Consider the following 27,951-nt stretch of genomic DNA (forward strand, 5'->3'; position numbering starts at 1 on the left):
CTCTTGAGATGGAGGGAATAGCTTTGGAATAGCTCATATCCTGGCCTCTCCAGTCCCTTGCACTGGAAAGCCTCCTTTGTCGCCTCTCTCGTCTCCTCCCCAAGGCTGTTTTTCCCACCTCGCAGAGCAGCTGGCGCACTTCCTTCTGTGCCGCCTGCCAGACAGAGGGTGGCTGGAGCTCCAGCTCTTAGTTCCTCAGTAAGAGCACTGACTCCCACACTTGATCTAAAATCTCCTACGGCCCATCAAACACTGTCTAGGAGCAACCCCTCCCTGTGAGATAGAAGAAAGGGGGAAAATTAGAAGTGTGAGAGTTAAGCGGGGAGGCAATCTTACTCCCACTTAATTAGGAATAAAGGACCTCTTAAGTCCGGAAGGCTTACTTTCCAGGAGAGATGTGTAGGCCGACAGTGCAATCGTATACATGCAAATCATGCGCGCTGATTTAGAAGGCCCAATCAAGATAGCAAGAATTTTTTAAAAAATTAACGTCTGTAACTTAAAAAACAAGCGAGGCTTTAGCTTGTGGTCTCAAGTGCATCCCTTGCGAGTAAACTTCGCGTGGAGGGAACATGTCCCAGGCTCAGGACACGCGGGGTAAGCCAGGCAGACCCAGCCCCGTCCCCACCCCGCCTCGCTTCCAGGCGTGAACGCGGAGGCGCGGGGAGGGGGGTCGGACGCGCCGGCGGAGGCACTCGGCTCCTCTTGCAATTCCGGGTTTTCCTCATCCGCAGTGAGGGCTCGGCGGGCGCGCGCTCGGCTCCAGCTCCGGGTCTTGCGGGCGGCCGCCCTCTCCAGCTGTTTCGCGCATCTGCCAGCCGCGCCTTCTCCTCGCGCAGCCACACCGCCAGGACCCTCAGCGAGCGCTGCCACCGACGCGGCTCCCATGTCCGGGGAAGAAGCAGCCGGGGCCGAGGTGGGCGCCCCACCGGCCGGCTCCGCCGTGCCACCTGCAGACCCGCCGCAGCAGCAGCCCGAGGCTGCTCAGGCAGCCGCGCCGGCGGAGGCGGGCAAGGCGGCCGAGGGGCCGCCGAAGGACGAGGCGGCCGGCGCCGCTGCCAGCGCCGGTGCCGCCCCTGCCGGCCGCCCGTACCGCGCGCTGGTGCTGACCGGCTTCGGTGGCTACGAGAAGGTGAAGGTGCAGACGCGGCGGCTGCCCAGCGCGGAGCCCAGCCCGGCTGCCGGCCAAGTCAGCGTGCAGGTCCGGGCCTGCGGACTCAATTTCGCCGATCTCCTGGCCCGCCAGGGGCTCTACGAGAGGCTCCCTCCGCCTCCCGTTAGCCCCGGCATGGAGGCGGCCGGAACCGTGCTGGCCGTGGGCGAGGGCGTCTCCGGCCCGCAGGTGGGTGAGGGGCCCCCGTGGGGGGAGGAGAACGTCTGCGGCGGGAACTCGGGGGCGGGCGGGGGCGGCCGCTCCTCCCCAAGGGGGAGACGTCGGGCGGCGAGCGCTGGGGCGGCGGGGGGGGGCGTGGCCGGGGCCGGGAAGTGGGGAGGGGGCGTCTGGATGCAAGACTGCGGGCGGCGGCGGGGGCCTCGCGTGCCCCTCGCGGGCAGCAGGCTGCTGGGCCATGCCCACCGTGGGGGACGGGACTGAACCCCTCCGGGTGGGGGAAGCGGTGGGAAGGGGTGCCGGTCTTTAAGACAGGCTCAGGAGACAGGGCGGGGACGGTAGCCCAGCAGTCCCATCTGTCAGAAAAGTGGGTGTGGTCCTGATCATTTTTCCTCAGTTAAGACAATAGGATGATGTAGGGTCACCCCTCGCCCACTTCTTCCGAAGCGGGGGCCAGAGAGGCCGGCTGCAGGAATGCCCCCCCACCCCCCGTGGCCGTGAGGAGGATCCCGAGAGCAGACGGAGAGCCGGGACACGCCCAGTGACGGAAAACGGGGGTGGGAATGCGGTACTCCTAAGTTTTCGGGTGGCTTTGGGAGCCAGCCAAACACGCACGATCACCGGGACCTTCTCTTCCCTCTAGGGTGGGGCCTGAGCACTGACCTCATGCTTTTCCTCAAACTGTGAGGGGAAGGTGGGATTGTGCGTGCAGCCCTTGCCGGAGTGTTCGGCACACCTCAGACGTGCAGTTGCAAATGACACGCCCCAGCCATCTTCTCGAGGGGGTGGCAGATCACTGCAGCAGTCGTGCTGTATTCTCATGAGAGGCCCTCTGAGCCCACCTGAAGCTCAGCAGCTGCAATGATCTTCCCTCCAGCCTGGTTCCAGAGTGGAAAGAAGACTGAGCACTTGCTGGAGGAAAAGGAGAATTTTGAGCCCAGGACTATGGGGAACCATGTGGTGGAGTGGAGTTGGGCAGGGAACTGGAAAATGGCTGCCAATGCAGGCAGAAAATGGGATTTTTATTCCTTGGGTTTAGAACCATTCATTTCTGGTAATCAATATACATTCCTTCTGGTAGGATCTCTGCAGGGGCTTCAGTATCGACCCCGGAACAAGTTGGATTGTTTTTCCAAAAAGTGTTTTGAAGACTATTATTTCCACTGTCTAAGCATGGTTACCTCCCTCCCACTCACTGCCTACACTTGGACTAATGCACCACGGTTACATGTTTGCATGAGCATCGACACCTCTTGCGTTAGAATTTTAACCACACTGTTCTGTGTTTTTTTAGGTGTTGTGCATGTGCTTAAATGCTCAAGTATCTCAATCAGTTAATAAATCATGTGATATAAAGCTGGCTTGCAGCAGTAAAAAAATAAGGCTAATCTTATCTCTGTGCTTCAGACGGGGCAGAGGGAGAGGAAAGGGAAGGAGACTTAGCCCACACTTCCACTTTTTCTCATGTGCAAGCCCTTTAGGCAGCGTTTTGATGGACACTTTCACTCCTCAAACGAATGGGTGGGGTGCTGGTGTAAGGCTGTGCATACTGATGAATACACTCAGAGCCCTTTCCTGCAAGGGGAGGAGCTCTGCCCATGCAGACCGCTATGCTGTGCCGACAGGGCCAAAACTCGTGCTTAGCATTCATAGCTTGTTGCCAGAAGCCAGAAGTGTATCGTGGGTTAATTAACCCCTAGTTTGCCACCAAATGCTGTTGTTGCAAACAAGCAAGGTCTTTCGATTGTTCATGAGTTTAAGCAGCCCGAAATTAACCTATAAATTTGGGCTTGTTTAACCCATAAACAACCCAATGGGACTGGCTTTGCACGTCGCACAACATTATATGATCAGGCTGATTGGAGGGTGGTTATTGAAAGTGGAAGTGGTGTGCAACCAAACCAATATTAGTCTATGTTATGTACAAACTAGATCAATTTTAAACTATAGTTTATTGTAGTCCAAACCTCTGCTTTCCTCTGTACAGTATGTGTGAAAATAGAAAGGATGGAGAAAGCAAGGGATCCTGAAGCTTGCCTAAGATAATTCACGTGGTGCTAATTTATGCTTTAGCAGAAGCAGCATAACCTTCTGAGAGTTCATCAAGTAATTGTGCTTGTTATAGAATCTGGACAAACAATGGTTCCTAGAGAGAAAGGTCCTCCCCCTAGTGAAATTTATACAATAGTATCAGTCTTCAATGGATTCATTCTGGAAAGAAAAAGGGTGGAAGAAGTGGTGGGAAAACACAGGTGAATTACAGATAGAAGATGATAGTCCCATCCTAAAATTACATGAATAAAGGGTGTTTGCACAATAAAAGCTTTGTCTGTAAGAGCCCAACATACTGTCTGCCTAACAGAGACACAGTTGAGTGGAGTGGAGTGTGATTTGTTTGTCTGTGTTTTGTACTTTGGAATCTTGACAAGAAGAAGGGCAAAAGCCTGGACTGAGCTGTTAGCAGTAGGGAACCCAGGGAGAAACATAATTTCAGCAAGAGACAACAGCTGGTTTTTGTACTATGTAAACAGCTATCCTGTTGGGGAAATGTAGACTGGCAGCAGCTCCCTGGCGGTACCCTCTGGTGTGCTGTAATCACTAAACAGTACTAAAAATCTATCACATAATTACAGCTACCACCTAGAACAGTCTAATAAAATATTGACCATAAAATGATGGCCAGTTAAAGGCCAGGCTGGGAGAAATCTCCTGGGAGAGGGTGCTGGAAGGCAAGGATGTTCAAGAGAGTGTTGCCCTGGCTGGGGGCACAAGGTTTTTGGGGATTCCCAGAAAGTGACATGCCAACTCCAGGTTTGCTAAGAAGGATATTATTTATTATTGCAATAATATCAAACAAACTCGCTAAACTTCCATTAACATTTAGCAGCAAGCCACTTACACTGCACAGTGAGGATTCCTGCAGGGTGGGAACTTGATCAGCTGGGTTCAGAAAAAAACAGCAGAATCCCCCTCAAAAAGACTCTAAAACTGAGAACAAAGAAAGTGGCTAGTTTTTGTAGATTCCAAACTTAAAACGTTGTAACACATGCATACAGCATTCACATAATTAAAATATATGGTTAAAAGAGTAATATTGTTTACACAGGTGCTAAGAGATAACAAAGTATAGTGTGCTAGCAAGGAGGATTCCTGCCTGGATGGCTGATGTTTCTTTTCTGCCTGAACATCAAAGCATAGGCTTGTTATGCCTCTTGCTCACAAAAGCAGGAGGTTCAAGGGCAGCGTTCATGGTCCTTGTGGCATCTCAGCATCAGAAAAGGAAAACTCCTTAGTTGCATGAAAGCAGAACTAAAGCTCTATTGTACTAATGTAAGCAACTAGATTTTAATGCCAAGTGAAGCAAGAGGCTTAAAGGGCTAGAGACTGGCTTTTTTGGGGTACAGGCTTGTTACAGAGGAGTGGATGGCACTGAAAAGGGAGGTCTTGGAGGCGCAAGGTTTAAGGATACTGCTGATTAGCAAAGTGAGGAGCCATAGGAGGGCACCAACGTGGATGAGAAGAGAGGTGGTAGGTGGGATTAGAAGAAAAAAGGACCTCCACAGGAAATGGACACTGGGTCGAGTGGACAAAAGGGAATACCAGGAAGAGGTGGCTCTATGCAGAAGGATTCTTCAGAAGGCTAAAGCTGATTATGAGCTGAGACTTGTGAAGAATGTCAAGAGCAACAAAAAGGGCTTCCATTTTCATGTAAATAGTAAGAGGAAGTGGAGACAGGCAGTGGGGCCCCTTATAAGAGAGGGAGGGCATCTGGTGACTGATGTAGCGGAACAGGCACAGAGGTTAAAGGATTATTTTACTACTGTATTTTCCCCAAAGCAGGTTGGGAGAGATGTGCTGGATGAGGGTTGGGGTTAGGGGCACAGACTGGAGTCGCTCCCATAGAAGTTGAGGAGCTCCTCAGGGCCCTGGACATTACAAAAGCACCTGGACCTGATGGGTTACACCTGAGGGTACTTCAGGAATTGGCAGGGGTACTCCCACATCCATTGACCTTCATTTTTGAGGCCTCGTGGAAATCAGGAGATACTGGAGGATTGGAAGATGGTGTCAGTGGTCCCAAACTTCAAAAAGGGTAGCAGAGGGGACAAGGGGCATTACATTCTGGGAAAGACAGTGGAAAATATAGAGCTTTCCTAATAATAAGGAAAGCTCTAGAAACCTTAGATAAGGAAAGGGCATTGGCAGCCATGCAGTATGACTTTCGCAAAAATATGTCCTACCAGACGAACCTTGTAAAATTCTATGACACGGTTTCAAGGCGGCTAGATGGAGGGGATGCAGTGGATGTGGTTTACCTGGATTTCAGCAGGGCCTTTGACAAGGTCCTGCATGATATCCTGGTTGAGAAATTAATGAGCTTTGGGGTAGATCAATGCACTGTCTGATGGATTAGGGCATGGTTGACAGACTGCAAGCATATGGTGACTATCAGCAGGGAATCATCAGGATGGCAGCCAGTGGCAAGTAGAGTTCCGCCTGGGCTCAGTTCTGATCATGTGGTGGAAAAAAGTCCCCAAGCGTCATTTTCTGAAACTGCTTCTCCAGGAAGGATTAGAACCACTTGTATACTGGGTCTCATAAACCCAAACCAATAAGCAATTCAGAAGCACACCGTGGTTGGTGGTATCAAAATCACTGAGAGATCCAGAAAATCAACAAGAGTGTACTCTTCCAGTCTAATTCCCGGCATAAGTCATCAACCAAGGTTGCTTCTTTCCTGTAAAGAAGTCTGGAATCTCACTAGAATGGCTCTAAATAATCACTATCAACCAACACTGCAATTTATTTAATATATGTCTATCCTCCTTTTTTCCTTATGAGTAACTCAAGGCAACTTATACAATTCTCTTCCCCTCACAACAATAGCCCTCTGAGGTAGGTTAGACTGAGAGTCTGTGACTGGCCCAAAGTCATCCAGTTAGATCCATGGATGAGTGGGGACTCAAACCCAGAACTCCTGAGTCCCAATCTGGCATTTTTAACCACTGCACCACACTGGCTCTCAGGAAGTGTGAGGCCACCACTCCTTGTCCAAAAATGGCAAATCTGACACCAGGCAGCAGTTACGCAAAACTGTAAGTGTTATGTTTAGTTCCATCAACAAGGGCCTCACAGCTTCTTCCTTCAAACCTGTAGGAACCTTACCATCTCTTAAGGAAACACTGACTACCTCATGTCCAGATACTCAGCCCAGCTCTGACACCAAACCAAGGATGGCCAAAGTCCTAAAGAGTAGGTGGGAGGCTTCAGTACGTCAAACTGTTTGTCTGTGTTCTCACGTTGTATGCAATGAAAGGTGTATTTAGCATGCATAGATGATGCATTAGTCCCACACATCTCAGACAATGTCAGAAGAATGCTGTCCAAGTCAGCACGGGGGTTGGAGACTTCCTCTGCAAAATGGCCATAATATTGTGCACAGTGTGTATTTGCGGGTTTGAACTGTTACATTCTAGCATGTATGCTAATGTGTCCTTTAACCGCCCACAAAAAGCCGTGCTGAATGACACTGGACAAATACAATGGTGGCAGGGAAATAAGATTTCTGTGCTGCCATCATTAATAAGATCATGAAGAATAAGATTGCAAATGGATTCATGCCCGTGTTCAACTGTATTCAACACAAGCATCCTGGCATTTGTTTTCTGGCATCAACACAACCACAACGTTAGTCTATCACTTCATTTTCACTGTATGTGTCCAGGAGACTTGTCAGGTATCCCTGCCACATTCAGAATGGTCAAGGGTACACACACACACACACACACACACCACTTAGCTTGATGAGCAGGCCATCACAATGCGGAGTCTAGTCTGAAGCAGAATACAGATTCATGTTATTTTTCCTGTCTATTATCGGGCTACTTAACATTCTTCAAGGGTTGGCAAACATTTGGAAATGTCAAAAACCTCTGGGCCTATCTAGAAAATGGCTGTCATGGGTTGGTGTGGCTAACAACAAAGAACAAGTGACCCTCCTCAAAGTACCCAGCTGCCTCTAAGAAAATACAAAATATTTTTTCAAATACAAATTAGAAGTGTGGTGTCTTGATGAGCAACACAGTGCCATTGAAGGCTCATGTCTGCTGCCATCACCTCTAGTTTTGCCCTTAAAGCTTCTCTACATGAGGTGAGTTAAAAGCCCAGAGTAGAGATCCTTGTGGTGAGAGAGAGCACTCTTGATTGTATTATGAATTTCACATATTCCAGGGAAGAGCCCTGGTACAGAAAATGGTGTTCATGCTTATTTCTGCATCAGTTTGAAAATGTCTAAGTCCACAGACAATTCATAAACCATTTTGCATACAATTCTCCCTCATATTCTAATGAGAAAACTGTGTTACAAAATTTGGAGATGTGCAGAAGATGAATGAAATTGTGTTCTAATTCATATATTAATTCAGGACATGTAAATTAGGTTGGTTTGTAATAAAATGTGAACCAAACAAATCTTCCCATCTTTAGTTAAAATCTGCTGGGATGTAGCTAAAATAAAGTTGTGGACCTCTGATGTTCAAATGTGTTTCAGCAGAGTTTGGTTTCAAAATTCAACAGTTCAGTCTCCACTAACTTATCAAAGCCAAGTTTATTGCTTTAAAGCACTTGTCCTACAAAGTGGGGGCACCGAACACTTCAAATTCTTTTAGCTTTAGTGAGGTTGCTGCTGCTATTGAAAGTTGTTTTTAAAAATCTGCAGTGGGACAAATAGAAGTAGGCTAGCCACTTTAACTGCTAGAAAAATCCATTTCCCCCATAAAAAGCTGCTGCGGTGTTTGGTATGCACAGTGCAGCAATCTGCCTTGGAAGTTACGCTGCTCACGCAAACAGTTCACTTACGTATGTAATTAAATTCAGAGGCTAGTCCCCCACCATAGACTGCACCAACTTAGTGATAGGCAAATGCAGAAAGTATGTAACACTTACTCTTCTTTGCCCATTAGCATCTATAGGGGTTATTGGAAGCTTTACAAAGAAATGTTATTTCTTTCCCCTCTCCTGGAAAGTTGAGTTTGGCCTCTCAGCCTTTTAATTCTTTGGCTGAGAATGTACTTAATGCAGGGGTGCAGTCTTGTCCCCACATATGGCTTCACTTCATTCCTTTGACCCCCAGCCTATGATAGGTTGGAGGTTTCCTGCTTTTCTGTACTTTTCCCTGATATATGAGGTTGCAATGGCCTGGCTGACTGCAGTAAAAAATATTGAATTTTAAAAAGCACGACTATTGTGGCCCCACCCCCTTTGCCTTGCCCCCCTCCATCGCCGGAATGTGCCGCTGCAGCTTCAAACCTGAATTTGGCTCTCAGGCTGAAAGTTTCTGCATCCATGGAACAGCCCTCGCCCTGCTGGGATTGCAGGTTTATGGCTGGGTCATAAAAAAACCTCTAAGTGGTTTTAGGGAGCGATCATTAAAGTTATTTTTGGGGAAAGGGAATTTGATGCATGTGACTCTCGCATTACCTGCCGTGTCTCTGCTCCTAGGGTTGGATCCAACAGTCATGACTTCCACTGGTGCAGTGCAATGTCCTAGGCCGGTCCTCCCTCTGCAGCCCCACATGTGTGATCCAGATCTGTTCCTGTGTGTCCAAAGCAGATGGTGGGGGGGGGGGGGCATTGCGGGAATTAATTCTGGTAGTTACACTGGTGGATAACCAGTTAAGATCTAACCTCAGGTTGTGAAAGTGCCTCCGAGTTCTCGCCTCAGATCTGCGCACATGGAGTCACTTGTAGTTCTCCGCAATATGGGGAGCAACTTTTTTGCAGTGAGGGGAATACAGTTTCTCTTCTGCTTCTGCTACTGCTACTGCAACTGATTGTCACCTTGCAATTACAGCCCATCTTTTTTCCTCTTGCATGGAAGACAAGGTGGCTACATAGCTCCAATTTACCATTGCAATAACCACTGTGAAAGGCTGAGAGGGAGCAATTGGTCCAAAGTTGCCCGGTGAGCTTCATGGCCAAGTGGGTGCTACAAGCCCCTGGTCAAACACTCTAACCAGCAATATCGGCACTGTGGTCTCATAGGCACCACATGCCAGGAGCTATTGGAGAGAATCTATGCTATTAGCTTCCGCAGAGATTTGGCAGGTTATTTGCAGTGAAGTTGTGAAGTTTGCCTGCAATGCTTGCCAGTGTTCTACAACCTGCTGTCTTCCCTGAGCACTTAAAATCTTAACTTTCTATAATATCACAGTAGTTTATCCATTGTCTGGGAGAGTTTACAGACAGATGATTTTACAGGCACAGTTTCTCTCTGTGTAAAAGAGTTTAATTTGCGTGCTAAAGTTTGGAAATTTGAAACAAGATTCTCCATAACTGAACAAATAATTTTCTTAAATAATCAAATTTACAATTATGTACACTTGGTACCTTTCCCAATCTGGCATCTCCTTCTGAACTAACCAACACGCTTCATCAAACGAGCACTAAATTTCACACTAGTGAATTTACAGTTTGACCCATTTGTATGTATTGGAGAATCTGTCTATGGCAAAGTGGGATCATCTGGGAATGGGTGATAACGAGCCGTTAGAACCTCAAGAACAAAAAGATTCCTTGGACTGCAGCCATCCAGTTGCAATATAATCAATGTAATCTTAGCACTGAAATACTGTTAGTGTGACCTTGGGTTGTTTTGTTTTTAAAGAGCAATTTGCCAGTTAGACTGCTATGGAAATTACATACCAAGTTAGGAGTGGAAGTTGCAGAAATAGGTTGTCCAGAAACAATGTAGCAATGATACTGTCCTCACCCCATTTTCCGGTGCAGAATTCCATTTGTGACAAATGTGGCCATGTACTTACATATTACATTGGAACATGCTGTAGTGGGCGTGCCTTCACAGTCCAAGGCTTATGGTGCATTTTGTCCTTGTTTGTCAAATTGCTGTGAGGTATTTCCTTATCCACAACTCTTGTATTCTTTCCCTACCATGTTGACTCAGAAGCAAGTCCTACAGAGTTCATAAGTATGCAGTCCTTATGTAAGTATGTTTAGGATTACAGCCTTACTCTGAAGAGGAGCCTGCCCTGTAACAGGCTGAGGCTTGTATGAGAAGGTGCATTGCTTAACCAAATGTCACAGATGGTGTGTAGAGGTGGAGAGAAGGGAGGACCTCTCCCTCCAGAATGGCCTTGGCTAAGATGCTATTTAAATCTAGCTCTCCTAAGATCAAAGCTGACCACCCAGTGGACTGGATGATCCTGATTTGATCATGGTTGTGTTACCATGAACAGTTTCCCACTTGTTACAACCCTATTCAAAAGTTCATTCCTCACCCAGTTAGAATTGCAGGAGGGGAACACAGAGACAAGCTCATTGACCACGTCCCTTCCAATTCCTCACTGCCTGTGTCTGTAGTCCATTGCACTTTGGGGGCTGCATCCTTGTTGTGTTGGCTCTTGAGCAATTTAAACTCTTTGAAGAGCAGGGTTCTAAATTGAACAGGGGACCTTCATTAGCCCCCCTGCCCATGCAGCCACAGGCATCCAGCCCCCAGGGCATAGAAGACTATGTGGGTGGTCGACAAAGACACAACAGAGCAGGTGAGGTCCACAGGCTTGTCCATAGCTACCTCCTGATCTGCATCTGATTCTGTGGAGTGGTTTTTTCATTAGCACCAGGTGCTGGAATATAACTTTCTTCTTTTTATTAATTTTGTAATTTGCTGTTAGGCCCTGAAAACATACCCAAAGTGTTCATGACTGTACTGAAGAGGGAAGTTCATGCAGAAGGTGAAGGATGCTGGGCCACAATGATAGTCTTTTCCTGATATTAGAGTTGAATAAACACAGGATTTCCCTTCAGCAGAGGAAATGGTTCTGTTTTCTTTTAGGAGGAGAGATGCGTGGCAGGCAGATGGAAATCTGGAAGTAGAGCTGGAGTGATTTATTATTTCCACAGTCACCTCCAGGAGCCCACTGGTCAAACCACCATATATATATATAATTGTGTGCAAGAAGCAAATGTTATTGGCCTCATAAGGCAAACATTGCCATGCAAGGTTGCTAAGGGTCTTGGCTGGCTTTAAAGCTTTTTTTGAAACACCTTTGAATGACCTCAGCTACTGAGGAATGCTTGTGCACATGTCACAGAACCTGCAGAGGATTCTGGAAGATTTCCCAGCCAGGTAGTCCTCCAGCTGCATGTTGGAGGAGGAGAATAGAAATGGTGAGTAAGCTGCTCTTTTTCAGGGAAACTCGTGATTTTCTCACTGAGGAGGATTCCTGGAGATGAGCTTAGACAGGTCAGCTTGTTGGTAGTGGCCAGCCAGATGTGTTGCAGATTTACAAGGAGGGTGCGATGACAATCCTCATCCACTTTTACCAGTTTGCAACAGCGGGAATCAGCTACTTCTCATCATGGAACCCATGCACCTGGCTCTTAGGAAAATATATACCTGTTTTTCAGTGAGTCTTCTAACAGTGGAATGAGCAGTGGAGTTCTGTAGATAAGTTATGTGCTATTTTAAAAGTAGTATCTTCTTGGTTCCTGCAGTCTCTCTTTTTCCCTTCTGAATAATGCTCCTTTCAAAATAATGCCCAAATTGTAAAGCATCAAGGATGGAGAACAATCCTCATTGTTGAGCAGCTTCCAGATAGGTCTGTCTGTAACAAAATGTTTTGCTCCCACATTTGTTGCCAAAGCCACATGCTTGAGCAAAGTGTTTTGCAACATTCCTCCTGTTGTGCCCTTTTCCCTCTGTCTTTCCACACAAACCTACCGGGCTAGGCTTTTTCGACAATGCCTGGGTCACCTTCAGGACTTGTGAAGTAGTAGTGGACGTGGCCAGAGTGTTTTCTTCACACTGCGAAGAACAGAACAACCCATGCATGTCTGGAGTGAGGAGCGAAGGCCTCCTGAGCGTTGGCTGGCTTGACCCCTGACCCCTCTCGCATAATTCTTAAAAACACTGCCCACTGATCTTCCTTCCCCGACCTGGTTCTTGCTGGCCAGGACCTGCAGCACACCAGTGTGCCTCTCGCAAGGCTCATTAGTGCAGCATCCCATTTCTGTCCTTGGCCAGCAAGAGGTTCCCACAGGAAACCCGTAAGCTGAATGAGCGGCATCATCTTCTGCTTTTCCTCTGCATTCGGCTTGCGGAGGGAGGCTTTCTCTAAACGTGGGTGTTCCACATTTGTGCCACAAAGTATTCACCCAGGACTTCCCCTTTTTTAGTGCTAGTTATCTGTTAAAAAATAAAGTCTTGGCAAGGAGGGCTTAATTTGTCCCCAGAGCCTGTCTGAATGCCAGGGCTCAGCACAGAAATCGCATGCCTCAGAGTGTCCTTCCCTCTTCACGATGTGGCTGCTGTCATCTCCACACAACTGGCAGAAGGATCTCCTGGTTAGCAAGGCTGGCCTCCAGGCAAAGCGAAGCCCTTCAAAAGAACATCTCTATGCTACCCCAGAGCAGGATAGCTTGGTCTTGTAAGTGGAGCTCTGTCCTGACACTGTTATTTAGTGCACTGTGTTATTTCAAAACTTGTATACCCCTTTGTGTGGCACACAGTTTAAAGAGTGGCTGCTCCTCTCCCACTCAAAAATGCCTTGCGCAAAGAAGACTCCAGGAGTTGGACCTTTTCCCCCACCAGTTGCTGTGCAACCTCCTCCTCCTCGGAGGTGAACTTTTCCCAAGACTGTCTTTTTCAGGCTTGTTAAGAGCAACTAGTAAGATTGGATTGACACTTATGTTCAGTTTTGTCTTCTCCTCTGTGCCCTTCTACATGGGCATATTCAGAAGATGTGGGAATTATTTTCCCCCTTCTTTTGAAACATGTTAGGTATTTGCAAATTTTTGTTGACCCCAACCTAATATTTTCCCCACCCAGTGCCTTCCAGATACACTGATGTCAAGGCCCCATTATCGCCAGTCACCATGACCACTGCCCATGCTGATTGAGGTTAATGGGAGTTGTAATAGAACACATCCTGGAGATAGCAGGTTGGGGAAGGTTGCTTAAACCTAAGCATACCAAACCCCTTTTGAGTTTACATCTAGAGTGGTCCATCTTCTTTCTATGTGTGCAACACAGGCTGGAATGCAAACCCAAGTGAATGTCACAGTTTAAATCAAGTTACAGGAGCTCCATGTTATTTGTGTTAAGATTTGGTAGTGCTTACACTATGTAGACACCATTAAGAATTGTTGCTAATGAGTGCTGTCTAGTTCTCAAGTGCATATCTTTTGCTTGGCTGCTATTCACAACTGACTTGTATGTGGAAAGGTGACCTGCTGTCCACTTGGAAATTGCAATGGAAGAATGAAAAATGCATGAGAGAAGAGCCATCTTTGCTAAGGTTACCTAAATCCATGCAATAATAGCAGAGACTGCATGCAAAGAAAGATATCCCTGTTGTCTGGGGTGGGTGTGGGGAGGCACCTAGCCTCTGCTACTCCAGCATTTGGGGTTGGGTCCATCAGCCTTTACAGTTGTCTTCTTTCCTCTTGTGCCAGGTAGGTGATAAGGTGATGGTGATGGCCAGATCAGGCCTCTGGCAAGAAATTGTGACAGTCCCAGCCAATCAGACCTTTCCAATGCCAGAAGGGATGAGCTTTGAGGAAGCAGCTGCCTTTCTGATCAATTACATCACAGCCTACATGGTTCTCTTTGACTTTGGCAACCTTCGACCCAACCAGAGTGTCCTTGTCCACATGGCAGCAGGTAACAAGAATGGTATTTTCTGTGCTAGTGAGGTATTGCTAAACTTCTTAAAGTTAGAGAAGTGACTCCCAAAGTAGTTCTTGGGCTGGGACTTTTCCTTCCTGCTCTACTAAAATTTGAAGGTAGCATGATAGCATCTTCAACTATCAGAAAGGTTGTCATGCAGGTAATTGAGCAGATTTATGTTCTTTCGCTTCAGACGGCAAAACCGGAACCAATGGATGGAAATGGCAGGGAAGCAGATTTCAGCTAAACATTAGGAAAAGCTTTCTAACTGTGAAAGCTGTTTGCCACTGGCATGGACTGCTGGGGAAGGGAGCTGGCGCTCCTTTGCTGGAGGTATTTAAGGATCAACCGGATTGCCACTCATCAGAGATCTTATAGCTGCAGCCTGCACCACAGAGCAGGCTAGGCTAGATGATCACTGATGTTCCTTCCAGCTCTTATTATTCTGAAGTATTTTTTTATCTATCCCGCTTTTTTTTCTCCAAGGAGCTCAGGGTGGCATGTGTGGGTCTACCTCATTTGACATTATAGCAACCCTGTGAAGTACATTAGACTGAGAAACAGTGACTTGCCTGCAGTCAGACACAGTAAGCTGGGGAGGTGGGTAGTGATTTGCACCTGCATCTGCATGGTCGCACTCTGATACGCTGGCCACTGCATCACACTGTATGGTACAGTCTGACATTCTCATCAATATCAATATCCTTTTAATTGTCACACTTTCTTGTGAACTGTAATTCTGTGAAGAGACTTGCTGTTGGACTCCAGTTCCCATCAACTATACCCAACAAGGTTAATGATAAAGGATGGTGGGTCTTGCAGTGCAGCAATATCTGGAAATCCGCAGGTTGCTCACCACTATTCTAAAGAACTGCTATCACCCACAAAACATTATTTGGGATTCTTTGGGATGCTTGTGGGCAGCAGTAAGGGAGGGTCAGACCTTTTAATTAGCTTCAGTCCAGTTTAAATGTATAGTATTTATATTGCTTTGAAGCTTTGTTCATTTCATAGTAGAGGTGATTATATTTCTTGTTAAAGTAATTCAGGTTTGAATAGAAATACACAAGCTTAGGCTTAGAAGTTAAGAGTCATGATGAACTTCTATGGAATTCAGAAAGCTTGCATTCTTTGGCTCTCAGCCTTTTTCCTGTTTCCAGTGTTGTGGGCCAAGACAGCAGTCACTGTCTGCAGAATCTGACAGTAAATTTTATGAGGAGCAGGAAGTCAAATATCCTTTACCTCAGCAAATAAGTGGGATGGGAGTGGAGAGCAATTTCTCCAGTTCTCCAGTGCCTTCATATCTTCTCCAGAGTTTGACTGTTCACTTGTCACTCCTTTTCCAGGTGGAGTGGGAACTGCAGCAGTTCAGCTCTGCAAAACTGTGGAAAATGTCACCATTTTTGGCACCGCTTCTGCTTCCAAACATGATTACCTCAAGGAGAATGGAGTTACTCACCCCATTGACTATCGGACAACTGATTATGTGGCAGAGGTTCGGAAAATCTCACCCAAAGGTAAGCGAGGGAGAGAGCAGGCAGGGGGCAGCACAGGCCTGAGACTTCCTTTGTTTGTTCTCTGGCTTTCTGTTTGTGGCATAAGCTGTTGATAAATAGCTGAAATAAAAGTGGCTGGGGAATTCCCAAGAAATTGTGCTAATTTAAATTTATTTTCAACAGGTGAGTATTTTATATCATATTCTAAGTTGTAGGACTTTCATCCAGTTAGAAGAATATTGACTAATCATATGCATTTGAATTAAGCAATTGGATGGACAGATTAAAAAACATTATTGAGAGAAATGTACTGTTTCCTTAGGCAGCCTTTCTCAGTCTGGAGCTCTCCAGATGTCGTGGCCTCCAGCCTTTGTAGTTTCAGCCAGCATTAGTCATGGGAATGTCCAGGTTAGATAACACATGTACAGGACACTCTGAGAGAGGTTTTTCTTTTATAGAGAAATGCCTCTTCCGCACTGGAGATGTTCAAGAAAAACCTAGACAGTCATCTGTGTAGGATGGTGTAACTGGTGCCGTGCATCAGGAGGGGGTTGGACTCGATGGCCTTCCTGGCCCCTTCCAACCCTGCTATTTATGATTCTAAGTGGACCCTACCATCCATACTTTCCATAAGCATTTGTACTTTTATTTAACTACTGTCCAATTTTATCAAGGCAGAAAGTTAATGTGTATAATCAATAAAGATAAAGAATAAAGGCCTGCAGCCCTACTCATCTTTACTTCTCTCCCCACCATGCCCAAAGGTAGACTTATTCCAAGATCCACAGTCTGGCAATACCTTTACCAAGACCAACCAAATATTCACAAAACCATGAGAAAGGTCTGCAGGGATGACGGTGTTGAAATAATGAAGCCTATACAGTCAGACTGTAAAGGGGTGTAGATGAGGAGATGCAGGCTTCCAATGATTAGGCAAGAGATGGGCAGCTTTAAGGGAGGCCATCTCACACCCTCCCAGATTGGGCTCTCAGGTTGACATTGTAAAATTCAGAATGTCAGAAGGAACAACTTGAACTTGTTTTCAAGCTCCCTTTTGGTACTGAAACTCAGTCTTTCTGCTGTTGGTGGCAGCTCAAATTTCAGGTTCTTCCCCTGCCTAGAGAACATTTGGGACTGCATGCATGTTGCCTGTGGCCCACCATTGGTGTAGAGTCTGCTGTGTGCCATGCAGGTTTCAGATTACACCTCGGACTATTAGGACAAAAACAGCATGTCTGATTTGCCCATTTTTATTATGTAATAATTTCTTACATTTTCATACTGCCCAATAGCTATAGCTGCTTCCTTTTGTCTCTAACCTCAGTCAGAGCACTCAGTTCATCAGTAGGCAGAGAAAGAAAAGCAAAGCAAAGTGGTTTTTATATTGACTGGCTGTATGCAGATAAATTTGGCAAAGCAAACACTTTATATTATATCCTGAATTTTTCATCAAGATTTAAAATTATAGTTTTAAAATTTGCTTTGAATTTGTAAATGTTAAAACTTCTTCAAAAATTTTGGGTGTGGGATTTTACATTTTGCTTCCCTTTTATTAGAGAGCATCGGTCAATCTATTCTGATAGCCATTTTCTCTCTCCCCCTTTCCAGGTGTAGATATCGTCTTGGACCCCTTGGGGGGCTCAGATACGACAAAAGGCTTTAACCTCCTTAAGCCAATGGGCAAATTAGTCACCTATGGTGAGTGAAAAAACATAGATCCTGCCTATGGTCTTGTTGAAATTAGGATGCATCAAGCTCAGTTTAATGTAGATGTTAAACAGCTTAGAGGATAAGAGCCTTCCAGAACCCCACAGAACAATATCAATGGGGCAGAATAATAATTTTCCAACGGCAGCTTTGGAGCAGAAGCAGTGGAAAATGGTACTTTCAGCTCCCATCACAGGCAGCTTATCCAGAAGGATATCATAGTGGGTGGTATCAAAAACCACCAAGAGATCCTGGACAATCAAACAGGGTCTCAGTCCTCTCCTCCTTCTTTCAGCGAAAACGAACCCATGGAGCAACTAAGCTAGTTTCTGGTTCAAAACTAGGAATGAAACCTGCTTGAACTGGATCCAGATAACCATTCTATCATTCCAGAGTGTCTAGCGCGTTACAAGCCACCACACAATTGAGCTCCTTGTTCAAGAAGGGGATGTTGATGATCTCCCTGTCATTGTTAACATCTTCTAGATCCAGATTAGCTTTCATTAGGAGTGGCCTGGGAGGTCAGCATCATCCCCTTTGTACAGAGAAATGCACGACGTCTCTGACCCAGCCAGACATCTCCGCTCTCTTAGGTATAATAAACCACAAAGGGTAAGGTTAAGCATGCAAGTGGCTGACCAGATTTGCCCAAGCAACATGTCCACATCCTCCGTTGGAGAAGATTAAAGCATAGCATACTTCTGGATAGGTTGTTTGGGCTGGGAATTAGCAGTGATGCATTTGGATTATTCTTTTCCTGTTGCAGTAGCTAGTTCCAAAAGGTGGTGCAGGAAAACTGCTGCTTAGCTTCCTGGTATTTGTATGCTATGGGGATCCACAGAGTTTCATCTTTCCCAAAATGCTGTTTTTAGCTACATGAGTTAGAGTGAGGTCCTCAGGGGTTTTGGAGCAGGTTGTCATCACGTATCTATGACATTCCACTTCAAAAGCCCAGATGACTTTTCCTATCTCTCCTTTGCTTTGGCTTTGGGTGAGACAATGAAAGTAATAAGTTGGTGCTTGGGATCAATAATGGACTCATGGGTGCCACCCCCCACCCCCCACATCTGTCCTGATAATGCAGGGATACTGTTAGTGCATGGTTTGTGTAGTTCAGGGTAGTAATGACCAAGTTGCTCTGTATAGGACTACACTCCTTCCTTAAGGATCAGTTTCATTAGGGGTTACTGTCTGTCATGTTAGCTTATTCAAACATTCTAGTATTTCATGCCAAAAAGGTTTGATATTTGGACAAAATAACCACATACAGTGGTACCTTGGCTCACAAACTTAATCCATTCCAGGATTCTGGTCGTGACCCAAATTGGTCATGAGCCAAGTTAAATTTCCCCATAAGGTTCAATGTAAATAAGGTTAATCCATTCTGTAACTATTTTTATAATCAGAAAAATGTGAAGCAAAGTGACAAAGAACAACAAAGATTGCGGCCATCTCCCTCCCCCCGAGCACGAGTGTGGCCATCTCCCCACCCACCCCCGAGCATGACCGCAATTGCACCCGTCATCACTGGGGGGCGGGGGGGGAGAGATGGGCATGAATGCGGGCGCGCTCGTGGTGGGGAGATGGGTATGACCGTGCTGGGGGGAGAGATGGCCGAGATTGTGGTTGCACTCCTGCAGGAAAGACGAGCGAGATCTCGGCCATCTCCCCCCACCCCAATACACGATCGCGGCCATCTTCCCACTCGGGGGGTGGAGAGATGGCCACGATTGCAGTTGCCACCCAATGCAGAGTTCGCGACCCCAGTCAAAAATTTTATGAAATTTTTGTTCACAACATGATTTGGTCGTGAACTGAGGCATTTGTGAGCCGAGATACCACTGTATGTTCAAGTGAACCCCTTAAATCACAGTTTCTCCAGCACACATCTGGTAACTGGTTATTAATTTTATGTCATTTTGGAGGTCATAACTGCCATTGATGAACTGTTTTAAGAACCATTTCTTTGGTTCTAGTTGATACTGACTTATAGAGCTGTGAGGACCACATTCTTGCCCAAGACATCCTCTAATATAGTAATGTTTAAAGTTTTTCCCCAAGCCATCTTAGCTCCTATATTATGACCACATTCATTCTCAATAATCATCTTATAGATAAGTGAGACTGTCCTTTTTAAATTTTGTTTTACTAAGCTCTTCAATATGCTTCAAATGTTGTAAGTACTCTTAGGGTTCAGGTGGGGGGCGAAAAAATAATCTTGATTCAATAGCATTTGTATAGTTCTCGTTTCAAAATTTCAGGTAGTTTAACAGTAATAGTCCTTCCCAGCATCTGTGAGAATGATCAAAGAACCAAGAGGCAAAAGAGAAATTTGTGGGAAATTATTCTTCTATAGCCAAGCATTTTCCCCCACACCAGAACATTGTCTGGAAAGATATAGAAGAAACCATTTTCAAAGATTGTTAATGTGATCCAGCAGCTTTGGGGTGTGCCTGTGGATGTGCAGAGTAACTTATCACTTGCCCCTGAATAACTGCAAGTAACCCTATAAAAAGATGAAAGGATATGGCTTTTGAGGCAGGCTCCAGCTGCCTTGCAGCATCTTACAAGGAATTAAACTTGCTGCCAGCAGAGGGGAGTGTAAATCCAAGGTTGGCTTCAGTGCTTGGAAGTATGTAATGCCCAGCAAGCTGATGGATGCTACATTTTTGTACTTCAACTTGACAGGTGTAGCCAATTTGCTAACAGGACAGAGAAAGAACCTGATGGCCATGGCAAAAACCTGGTGGAACCAGTTCAGCATCAATGCCTTACAGCTTCTCCATGTTAACAAGGCTGTTTGTGGCTATCATCTGGGGTACCTAGATGAGGAGGTAGAGCTGCTGCATGATGTAGTGACCAAGCTACTTGCCCTCCACAATCAAGGCAAAATCAAACCAAAGGTGGACTCTGTCTGGTCATTTGAGCAGGTGAGTATGCATGGCAGTGCAACAAGCTCTTCTCGTCTCTTGTGTTGCACGCTACAAACTTGCTAGGTGTTTTTAACATAAGAACACAAGAAAAATCTTGCCGGATCAGACCAAAGGTCCATCTAGTACAGCAATCCATACACATGGTGGCCAGCCAGCTGCCCGCAGGATTGCTCAAGCAGGATTGGTGCAAGGTCTCCTCCTGCCCAAGCTCCTCAGCAACTGGTACATGCAGGCATGCCACCTCTGCTGAAGGAGGAAGCACACAGCCCACAAGGCTAAAAGCCACGGATAGCCTCTTCTCTCCGTAATCTCTCTAGTCCCTTTTTAAAACCGCCCAGACTGGCAGCCATCACCACTTCCCTTGGCAGAAAATTCCATAGTTTAACCATGTGCTGCATGAAGAAGTTCTCCCTTTTATCTGTCCTAAACATCCCACCAATCAGCTTCATGGAATGACAATGGTTCTAGTACGGTTGGAGTGGGAGGAAAATGTCCTTCTCTCTGCTTTCTCCACACCATGCATTATTTTAAACACTTCTATCATGTCTCCCTTTACTCACCCTTTTTCTAAGCTGAACAGTCCTAGTTGTTGAAGCCACTCCTCACAGGGGAGCAGCTCCAGTCCCCTGATCATTTCTGTTGCCCTTTCTATATTTTAAGTTTCTCCCCCAGAGAACAAGTACCCTAAACAAAATTGTGCGGAAGCTGCTGTGTTGTTGCATGAGAAAGAACTAGCACACTAAGACGATTTAGGAATTACCAAATGAGAAGGTTCCCAGGAGGAGGCAGAAAGATGCAATAGCCATTCCTTTACTTTGCTGGAATGTTAGTTAGCAGTTTGTCTGTGGTGGACAAAAGAGCAGTACTCTTTCACATTCTTGGGTGTGTTGCCAGCATTAAAAGAACTGGAGAAATTATTGATAATACTCAATGGCTATTATCCTGCCTCTGAACATGGAGACAAACTGGAGACAAATGTGCAGCATGCCTTGCATCTGATTGTCCAGTACTGAAGATAAGATTGCTGAGCTGAATGGGTCTTTGGCCTGACCCCGTCAGAACCAATTTGGTAATTCTACAGTTGTCCAGCACGTGAAAAGATGAAGGGGAGGGCTTTGCCAGCTGGAAGGTCTCCCCGTAAGGAAGAGAGTTCATCTCCTCTTCCTGTTGTTGCTGCAGGTGGTGGATGCCATGAAGCAGATGCAAGAGAAGAAGAACATCGGGAAAGTAGTGCTGGTCCCTGAAGCAGCACCAAAGGATGAAAGCAAAAAAGGAGAGAACTAAAAGTGCATGGGTGGATTGTCTGACCTCAGGTCCTTACCTTGGGGGGTGTGTGTGTGTGAGTGTGTTCGTTTGTTTGTTTGTTTTAGTGCCCCCCCCCCAAGGAAAGTAGGGATGGACAGTTCTTACTAACTGTTGTTAATGGAAAAGACAAACATTTGTGGTCAGTTGGTTGTTTTAAAGATGGTACAAGCTTGTGAGTTTCACAAATCCTTCATTATGTGAAATTCAAATGATTGCACCATCACTATAAAAGCGATGGCTAACCTAGTTAAAAAAGATACCACGTTGATCCTACATCTGTACTGTTACAATATCAACACTTTGCTCTCTTAAGGGAACAAAAAGGCATCATTTGAATTCCAGATGTGTCACTAGAATTTCTTGATCTTTCCATTTCTTTTATTGTTACCCCACCAACAGTGCCACAGTATTCCCATCTGTGTGATTTGTCTCTTCTCTTCCATCCACCCCCATTGACAGTTTCTATAGAAATGATGCCTCAAAGTTTCCAGTTCTGACAGGTGCTTTTAATAAGCTGAATGTGCCAGGCATTTCTGCAGCTTCGCTGTGACAGAAAAATCAGAAGTGGGAAAAGAATCGTGCCACTTCCACCCATGCCTTTTGATGCCCTTGGCCCTCATTCCTCCTGCAGCAAGCAATTGCCCCACATAACACAGGCAAACCTGGCACCCCCAACCCGTTTAAAAACTTGCCATGGGAACTGCTCTGTGGGAGAGTAAGGAATTGTCAACAAAATCATTTCCAGGAGCCAAAATGTACTTCTCCCTGCATTTATTTTGGGGGGAATGCTTGACTTTTTCTAATTGTAATGGTGCCAAACAGCTGACTAACCTCTAATCTATTGCTTGCAATCAACTCCTGTCATGTAAACAGTATGCACCAATGCGGGGCTGGTTTGATGTTTTATTGTAGAAATGTCTTTTTTAGTAACTACTTAGTTTTAACACATGAAAAGTGGTTTGATCACAGCTGGTTGGAAGAAAGGATACTGAGTCATTCCCTTTTACAACTCTTGATTTCCATTTTACATTGAGACCAAAGTACTTGGAAATACATATAATCTAGCCATTTCCAAGGTACCATCCACAACAGGAACAGTCTGTCTTTCAGACTAAGTAGTGGCTAAATGTTGCCTTTATGTTTGCATGGAGAGGGGTTGTGTGTGTTTGTGTGTGTGTGGTTCTCCGCAAGGGGCACAGAGGACAGGCAGCAGGAACCAACTCTTCTGATTAGTGGGCAGCATCTTGTCTTGGCATGGAAAAATGAGCCAGTCTCTTTGAAGACACGAGCCAACTGCCTCTGTTGCAGGCACTCTGTGCTGTGTCGGGCAGCCCTGCTATAACTCTGTTTCTGTCTAATGCATTCACCACTGCTATCGATTCTGATAGCTTCATTGAAAACTCAGAGTCCTCTTCTTTCGCTTCCTGTACTCTGTACATCTTTTTAGGTCTTTGACCAAATGAGTGTTTTTTACTCAAACACAAGGGCAAATAGTCCTGAAATTGTGCCCCACATTGTCTCCCCATATGTTGGCAGATCTTCCTTGGACTAAGCTCTGGCCTGTCTCATTATTCTAGTTAGCAGCTTAGCTACATGCAAAGTGTCAAGGGGTGCACTTCCCCAGACTCCTTCTTTGATGTTAAAGGCATTGAAGCCCTGAAGCTGGTCTTCTGCCTTTTCCTGATGTAGGAAAGTAATCAAGGCTACAAAGAATTGAGGGCTGTGAAGCATATTTCTGACAGGTCTTTCCGCCCTTCTTCTATCAGGAAGCCACAGATACTTGAGGTCAGAAAGCTCTCCCTTTAATTTAAAAAGCATGTATGAGAGTAGAGGCTGCCATTGAGCTGTGAAGAGTTGGGATGTAGGCTGTATGCCTGGAAAATACATGTGATTTGTCTGTAGAGAGCTTCCCTCCTTCCGAAGCATCCATCTGCTAGGACAGTTGCTAGTCTAGAACTTTTAAGGTCTCTTCTGTAACAAGCAGGTCTGCTAATAATTTTTAGTAAGTAATATTGACTGCAGTCCAGTTTGCCCTGCCCTCAGTGCCCTCTGGACCTACAGCCAATGCACAGAATGAATTAGGAAGGTGGAGATCCCTGCCATTGATACCCTTTGTGTTGTGTTTTTGATCTAGGCAGTCATTTTGGCCATCTAGATTAAGCAGCAGGGAGGGCCAGGGAAGAAGGCTGGAGCATCACTAGGAATTAATATAAGGTGATGGCCCAGCCTCTTCCCCTCCCTGCCCTGGGAATGCTTCCCCTTCTCCTCTATGAGGCACCAGTAGCAATCTTAGAAAGGCACTCACTGGGCCATTTCTGCCCTGGCTGTGAGGGAGGTGGGGTGGCCATGGCTCTTGGCCTTTGGAGTCCCAGCTCTGAGGTCATAGGATGTTGAATTTGAGGCTCTGAATAATCCTGTGGCCTCCCAAGAAACATCAAGTAGTCATAGGATTAAGGTAGTCAACACAACTGTGAGTCAGGCTTGAGGGAAAGAATCCCAAGGACGGCTGAAAGCAAAAGATGGAAGAAGTAAACGCTGGCAAGCTCTTCTTGCCGTGCCTCATTTCTTTTATCATTTGATTAGGGGTGGGCAATTGGTGGCCCTTCAGATGTTTTTCACCTCTTCCCTTATCATGGGCCATGATGTCTAAGATTGATGGGCATTGTAGCCTTTCAGATGTTTTGGTTTACAAGTTGCCCATCTCTTCTTTAGATCTTGAAGCTCTGGGGTTTGGGAATTCATATTTTTTAGGACCCCAAATTTCAGGTCACAGTATTACTTATTTCATTCTTGGCCTCTGTTGACCTGCCTGCTTCTGCTCCTCCCAAATGGTAGCATAGGTTCCAGATTAATTCACAGGGTCCTAGAGCTGGCAGAGACCAAAAGCCTGTAGACCAAAGCAGAGCACAGGACTTGTGTGCAGATGACCACAAGTTCCTTCCATGCAAACTCTAGCTAGAAAGTATCAGGTAGCAGAGCAAGAAAAGACATGTGACTGGCCAGCCACTTACTCATTGATCAGCATAATGCAAGCAACAAGTATACAAGATTAGAGATCATATGACTAACCCAGCTGACTAACTCAACTTGAAACTGTGATACTAGCTGGATTCACACAACATGACAAGCAATCCTGCATGTTGACCATGGTTCATCTTTTTTATCATGATCTACCCAACAGAGGGCTTAGTTTCTACATTGGCACTGTTTCCATTTTTCCTGCTTGGTCCTCCTTCTGTTGTCACATATCCCATCAACCACAACACCTGAAATTCAGCCCTGAGGTGCCTCACTGCATGCCTACATTACCTGCTTCTTCCTCACTGGTCCACAAACAGTGGCTCCTGCACTTGTCCTTTTCTGAGGACTCCATGGTAGCCATATACCAGGACCATGGAAACCGCAATCCTGGGCTCAGGCACCACCACAAGTGATGGTGGTACAGAGGAAACATTGAACAAACTATGGTTTCTTAATGTAGTTTCTAAAGACCAAACTTCCCATGGTGAAATAACACAACTGGGTTCAAACAGTGCAACATACCAGCAATGATTAAAAAACCTATCATGTCTTGCCCTGCTGTCTGAACCCAGCCACGGTGTATCAGGACCAGTTCTTTTGCTGAAGTTGCCTCTGTCTCCTTTCTGTTCCTAAGTTTTTGTCATCTGCTCCCACTGAGCCAGTCTTTTAAGACTCACAGACCCCTACCTGAATCCATCCTGAAGGTTCTTAGGCCTATAAAACGTGAGGATTTCTTAGTCCACTTAGTCTTGCTTGGAAAGCAAGCAAACTGAAATTCTCAATTCTGTCATGCACAACAGAAGAATAGCTTTTAGATAGACATGTCTGACTGCAGAACTCTGACTGCCAACAAAAGGGGTGGGAGGAACTGACACGAAAACAGTTCCTCCTTTTTCTCTTGCCTTCCTGCTTGCCACTGCTTGGTGCCTTATTCTGGCTGGCATTCCAAAACTTTTCTAACATCACCCTTCTAATATCGCAAGGGACAGCCTAGAACTCCTATGCTGCATTGTTACTCGCCATTTTATCGGTGCCTTGTTCCCGTACGGTCTAATTTGAGAAACCCTTGCCCAGCCTGACGTGTCGAAGAGTGCCTGCCCCATGGAACTAGGATGAAACAGGATGTATGACTTATATTTTACACAAGCAATGAGGAGTGTGCACCGTATGGTGCATTTCTGCACAAGTCCCATGTGTCTCTGTGCCACTAACAGCATGAGCTTCCTCAGAAATCCACACATGAGGATTTCTGATATTTCCAGTTAGGCTACAAAAATGGCTTTTTTAATTCCCCCGAGCACCATTGCTGAATGCTGATGTGCTACCGGCAGCTACATTTTCAATCCAGTCTGCATCTCAGTTAATGTATTGCTTCTGAATTGTGAATGTGGAGAATGGAATGCAGTTCTTAGCATCATTTCTGAAAGTATTATCTGTTGAATGGAGAGATGGGCCTCTCCCTGCCAGGCACACTACCACATTTGGAATGAGATGGGAACTCATGCACAAATGGGGCCAAACCGCAGAAGAATCCGTAATGTGCTGTAGCAGTGAGTGAGACTTTCTTCAGAGAGCTGATGTCCTTTTCTGTTGGAGACATCAAAGCATGATAACTTCTCTGTTGCCTTGCTGATAAATACTGTGGATTTGAAATTTATAGTAGCCTCTTCATTTTATGACTCAATTGTATGTGTGCTTCAGACAACTTTCATGGGCCATTAGTACTAAATAAAGTATCTTGACCGCCTTTGAAAAAATTGAACTGTCTTAACTTGTTAAAACATAACAGCTTAACTTTGAGGACCAAAGCAAGAAAAAGATGTCTTCCAAGTTTTCAGAAATATTCTCTAATACAAAACAGGAGTACAAAATTCTTCATGGGTTTTGCAACAGTGTTTCAAGATAGCTGAAATGCCATTGAGTTCAGAATTGGTGTGACTTAGGATGATACAAAGGGCCAGAGCTTTGAGCAGCTTAAAGGGCTTTCAAATAGGCATGGAGGGAACCCTTAGCACCATTTCAGTCCCAAAAGGCCCAAATTTGCCAAGGCTGCCGGGAAACAATTTCATCGCATCAGTTTCATGGGTGAAAGGTGGGCTGAGCTAGCCTTGTGCACAAATTTCTGTGTACAACCATTTGATCTTTCACCACTAATACCAGCTACTGTGGCCTCATTTAAACAACAGAAATGGGCATGGGATAAGAAACAAATTGACTTAAAGTGTTATTTTGTTTAAACGTACCAAAGTCAATATCTGAATTGGAACTCGGTTGCTGGAGATGAAACACTTGAGAGATGTTCTCAAGAAAATCTAACCAGGTGTGGCCTTCCAAAAAATAAAAGGTATTGTTGTCTAGTGCACATTTTTTACAACATTCCCATTTGTTGATAGTGTAGAATTTAGGAATATTGGGATGGTGTGGGAGAGGATTGAAGGAAGAGACAGAGGCCGTAAAACTACTCAGTTTCTGAAGTTGATAAGATTATTTTTAAACAGATTAATGTGGCATAAAATTTAGTGCAAATGTCTTTCCAGATTTGCTGAAAAGTTCATTGAGCCTGACATTTGTGAGAGTGTTTGCTTCACTTCTTGATTTTTCATCTGAATGTTCTAACCAGGTTTATTACCCAAAATTGTTTAAAAAAGGGATCCTCATTTATCATCACCGTGTTGTTGGCATTTCAAAAATGTTCTAAAACCCATTTTAAATTGTGTTGGGCTTGGCTCCCAAAAACAAGAATGTTATAATTACACAGCAGCCACTGGGAGAGAAGGTAGAAGGGAAAGCTAAAGCTAAGGCAACCAGGGAAATGTCAGAGGCAGGGAAAGCCCTACCACTATCAAGGCAAGATGTTTTATTTGCATGCTTTTTGTGTGGTGTAGCTTTGAACGAGACATGGCAGACATCCAGACATAAATAAGATGAGCAGTTGTCCATAAAACCTGGAGTACTGGTGATGATGGGTAATGAGCAATTTGTGACTGGAGCCTCACAGCAGGCTGTGGTGTACATCCTCTCAACTCCTTTTGGAATGGCTCATGAGCAATTTGTATATTCTTATGTTTCAAGATGCTTCTTTACACCTCCTTACGCTGTCTACGTGTGTGTGTGTATGTGTGTGTGTGTGTGTACCTGTCTGTCAAGAAAGCAAATGTGCCAATGCTATTTACACAGATTCAGACATGAAATGCTGGTCTGCCTAATGTTACCTTATGCCTTATGTGGGGGGTGGGAGGTTGGATGTCCATTAAAAGCATATCAAAAATGATCAAAGTCTGGCTGTGTATGCATGCTCTGACTTCTCCTACTGCTTGTTTTTATTATTTGTGTTTCCTGGGTACTTTGCAGATATTGGGGTGGGAGGGGAGGAGATGGGCCTTAATATAGTCGCTTAGAAGTCATTCCCTCTTTCAGGCAGTTACAGAGCTCAGTCAAAGTTCAGGTCTTTCTGTGTTAGCTCAGAGTAAC

The 27,951-nt window shown here is 45.5% G+C and overlaps 1 protein-coding gene across 1 annotated transcript; it reads left to right on the forward strand.

Annotated features, from left to right (window-relative positions):
- Nucleotides 1-769: 769 nt before the first annotated feature.
- Nucleotides 770-27,751, forward strand: VAT1 (vesicle amine transport 1). Its single transcript, XM_044418718.1, has 6 exons — nt 770-1,342; nt 13,805-14,012; nt 15,365-15,535; nt 17,123-17,212; nt 19,910-20,151; nt 21,334-27,751. The coding sequence occupies exons 1-6, from the start codon at nt 887-889 to the stop codon at nt 21,436-21,438; spliced, it is 1,272 nt and encodes a 423-aa protein (XP_044274653.1). The 5' UTR covers nt 770-886; the 3' UTR covers nt 21,439-27,751.
- Nucleotides 27,752-27,951: the final 200 nt, after the last annotated feature.

This window comes from Varanus komodoensis, unplaced genomic scaffold (assembly GCF_004798865.1).
Source record: "Varanus komodoensis strain SLA01 unplaced genomic scaffold, ASM479886v1 scaffold92, whole genome shotgun sequence".
Lineage (NCBI taxonomy): Eukaryota > Metazoa > Chordata > Lepidosauria > Squamata > Varanidae > Varanus > Varanus komodoensis.

Excerpts from the sequence above, each read along its gene's own strand:
- VAT1 (XM_044418718.1), top strand. The coding sequence starts at position 887 with ATGTCCGGGGAAGAAGCAGCCGGGGCCGAGGTGGGCGCCCCACCGGCC. Across the intron at positions 17,213-19,909 it reads GGGCAAATTAGTCACCTATG|GTGTAGCCAATTTGCTAACA; the intron begins GTGAGTGAAAAA and ends TCAACTTGACAG. Across the intron at positions 20,152-21,333 it reads CTGTCTGGTCATTTGAGCAG|GTGGTGGATGCCATGAAGCA; the intron begins GTGAGTATGCAT and ends TTGTTGCTGCAG.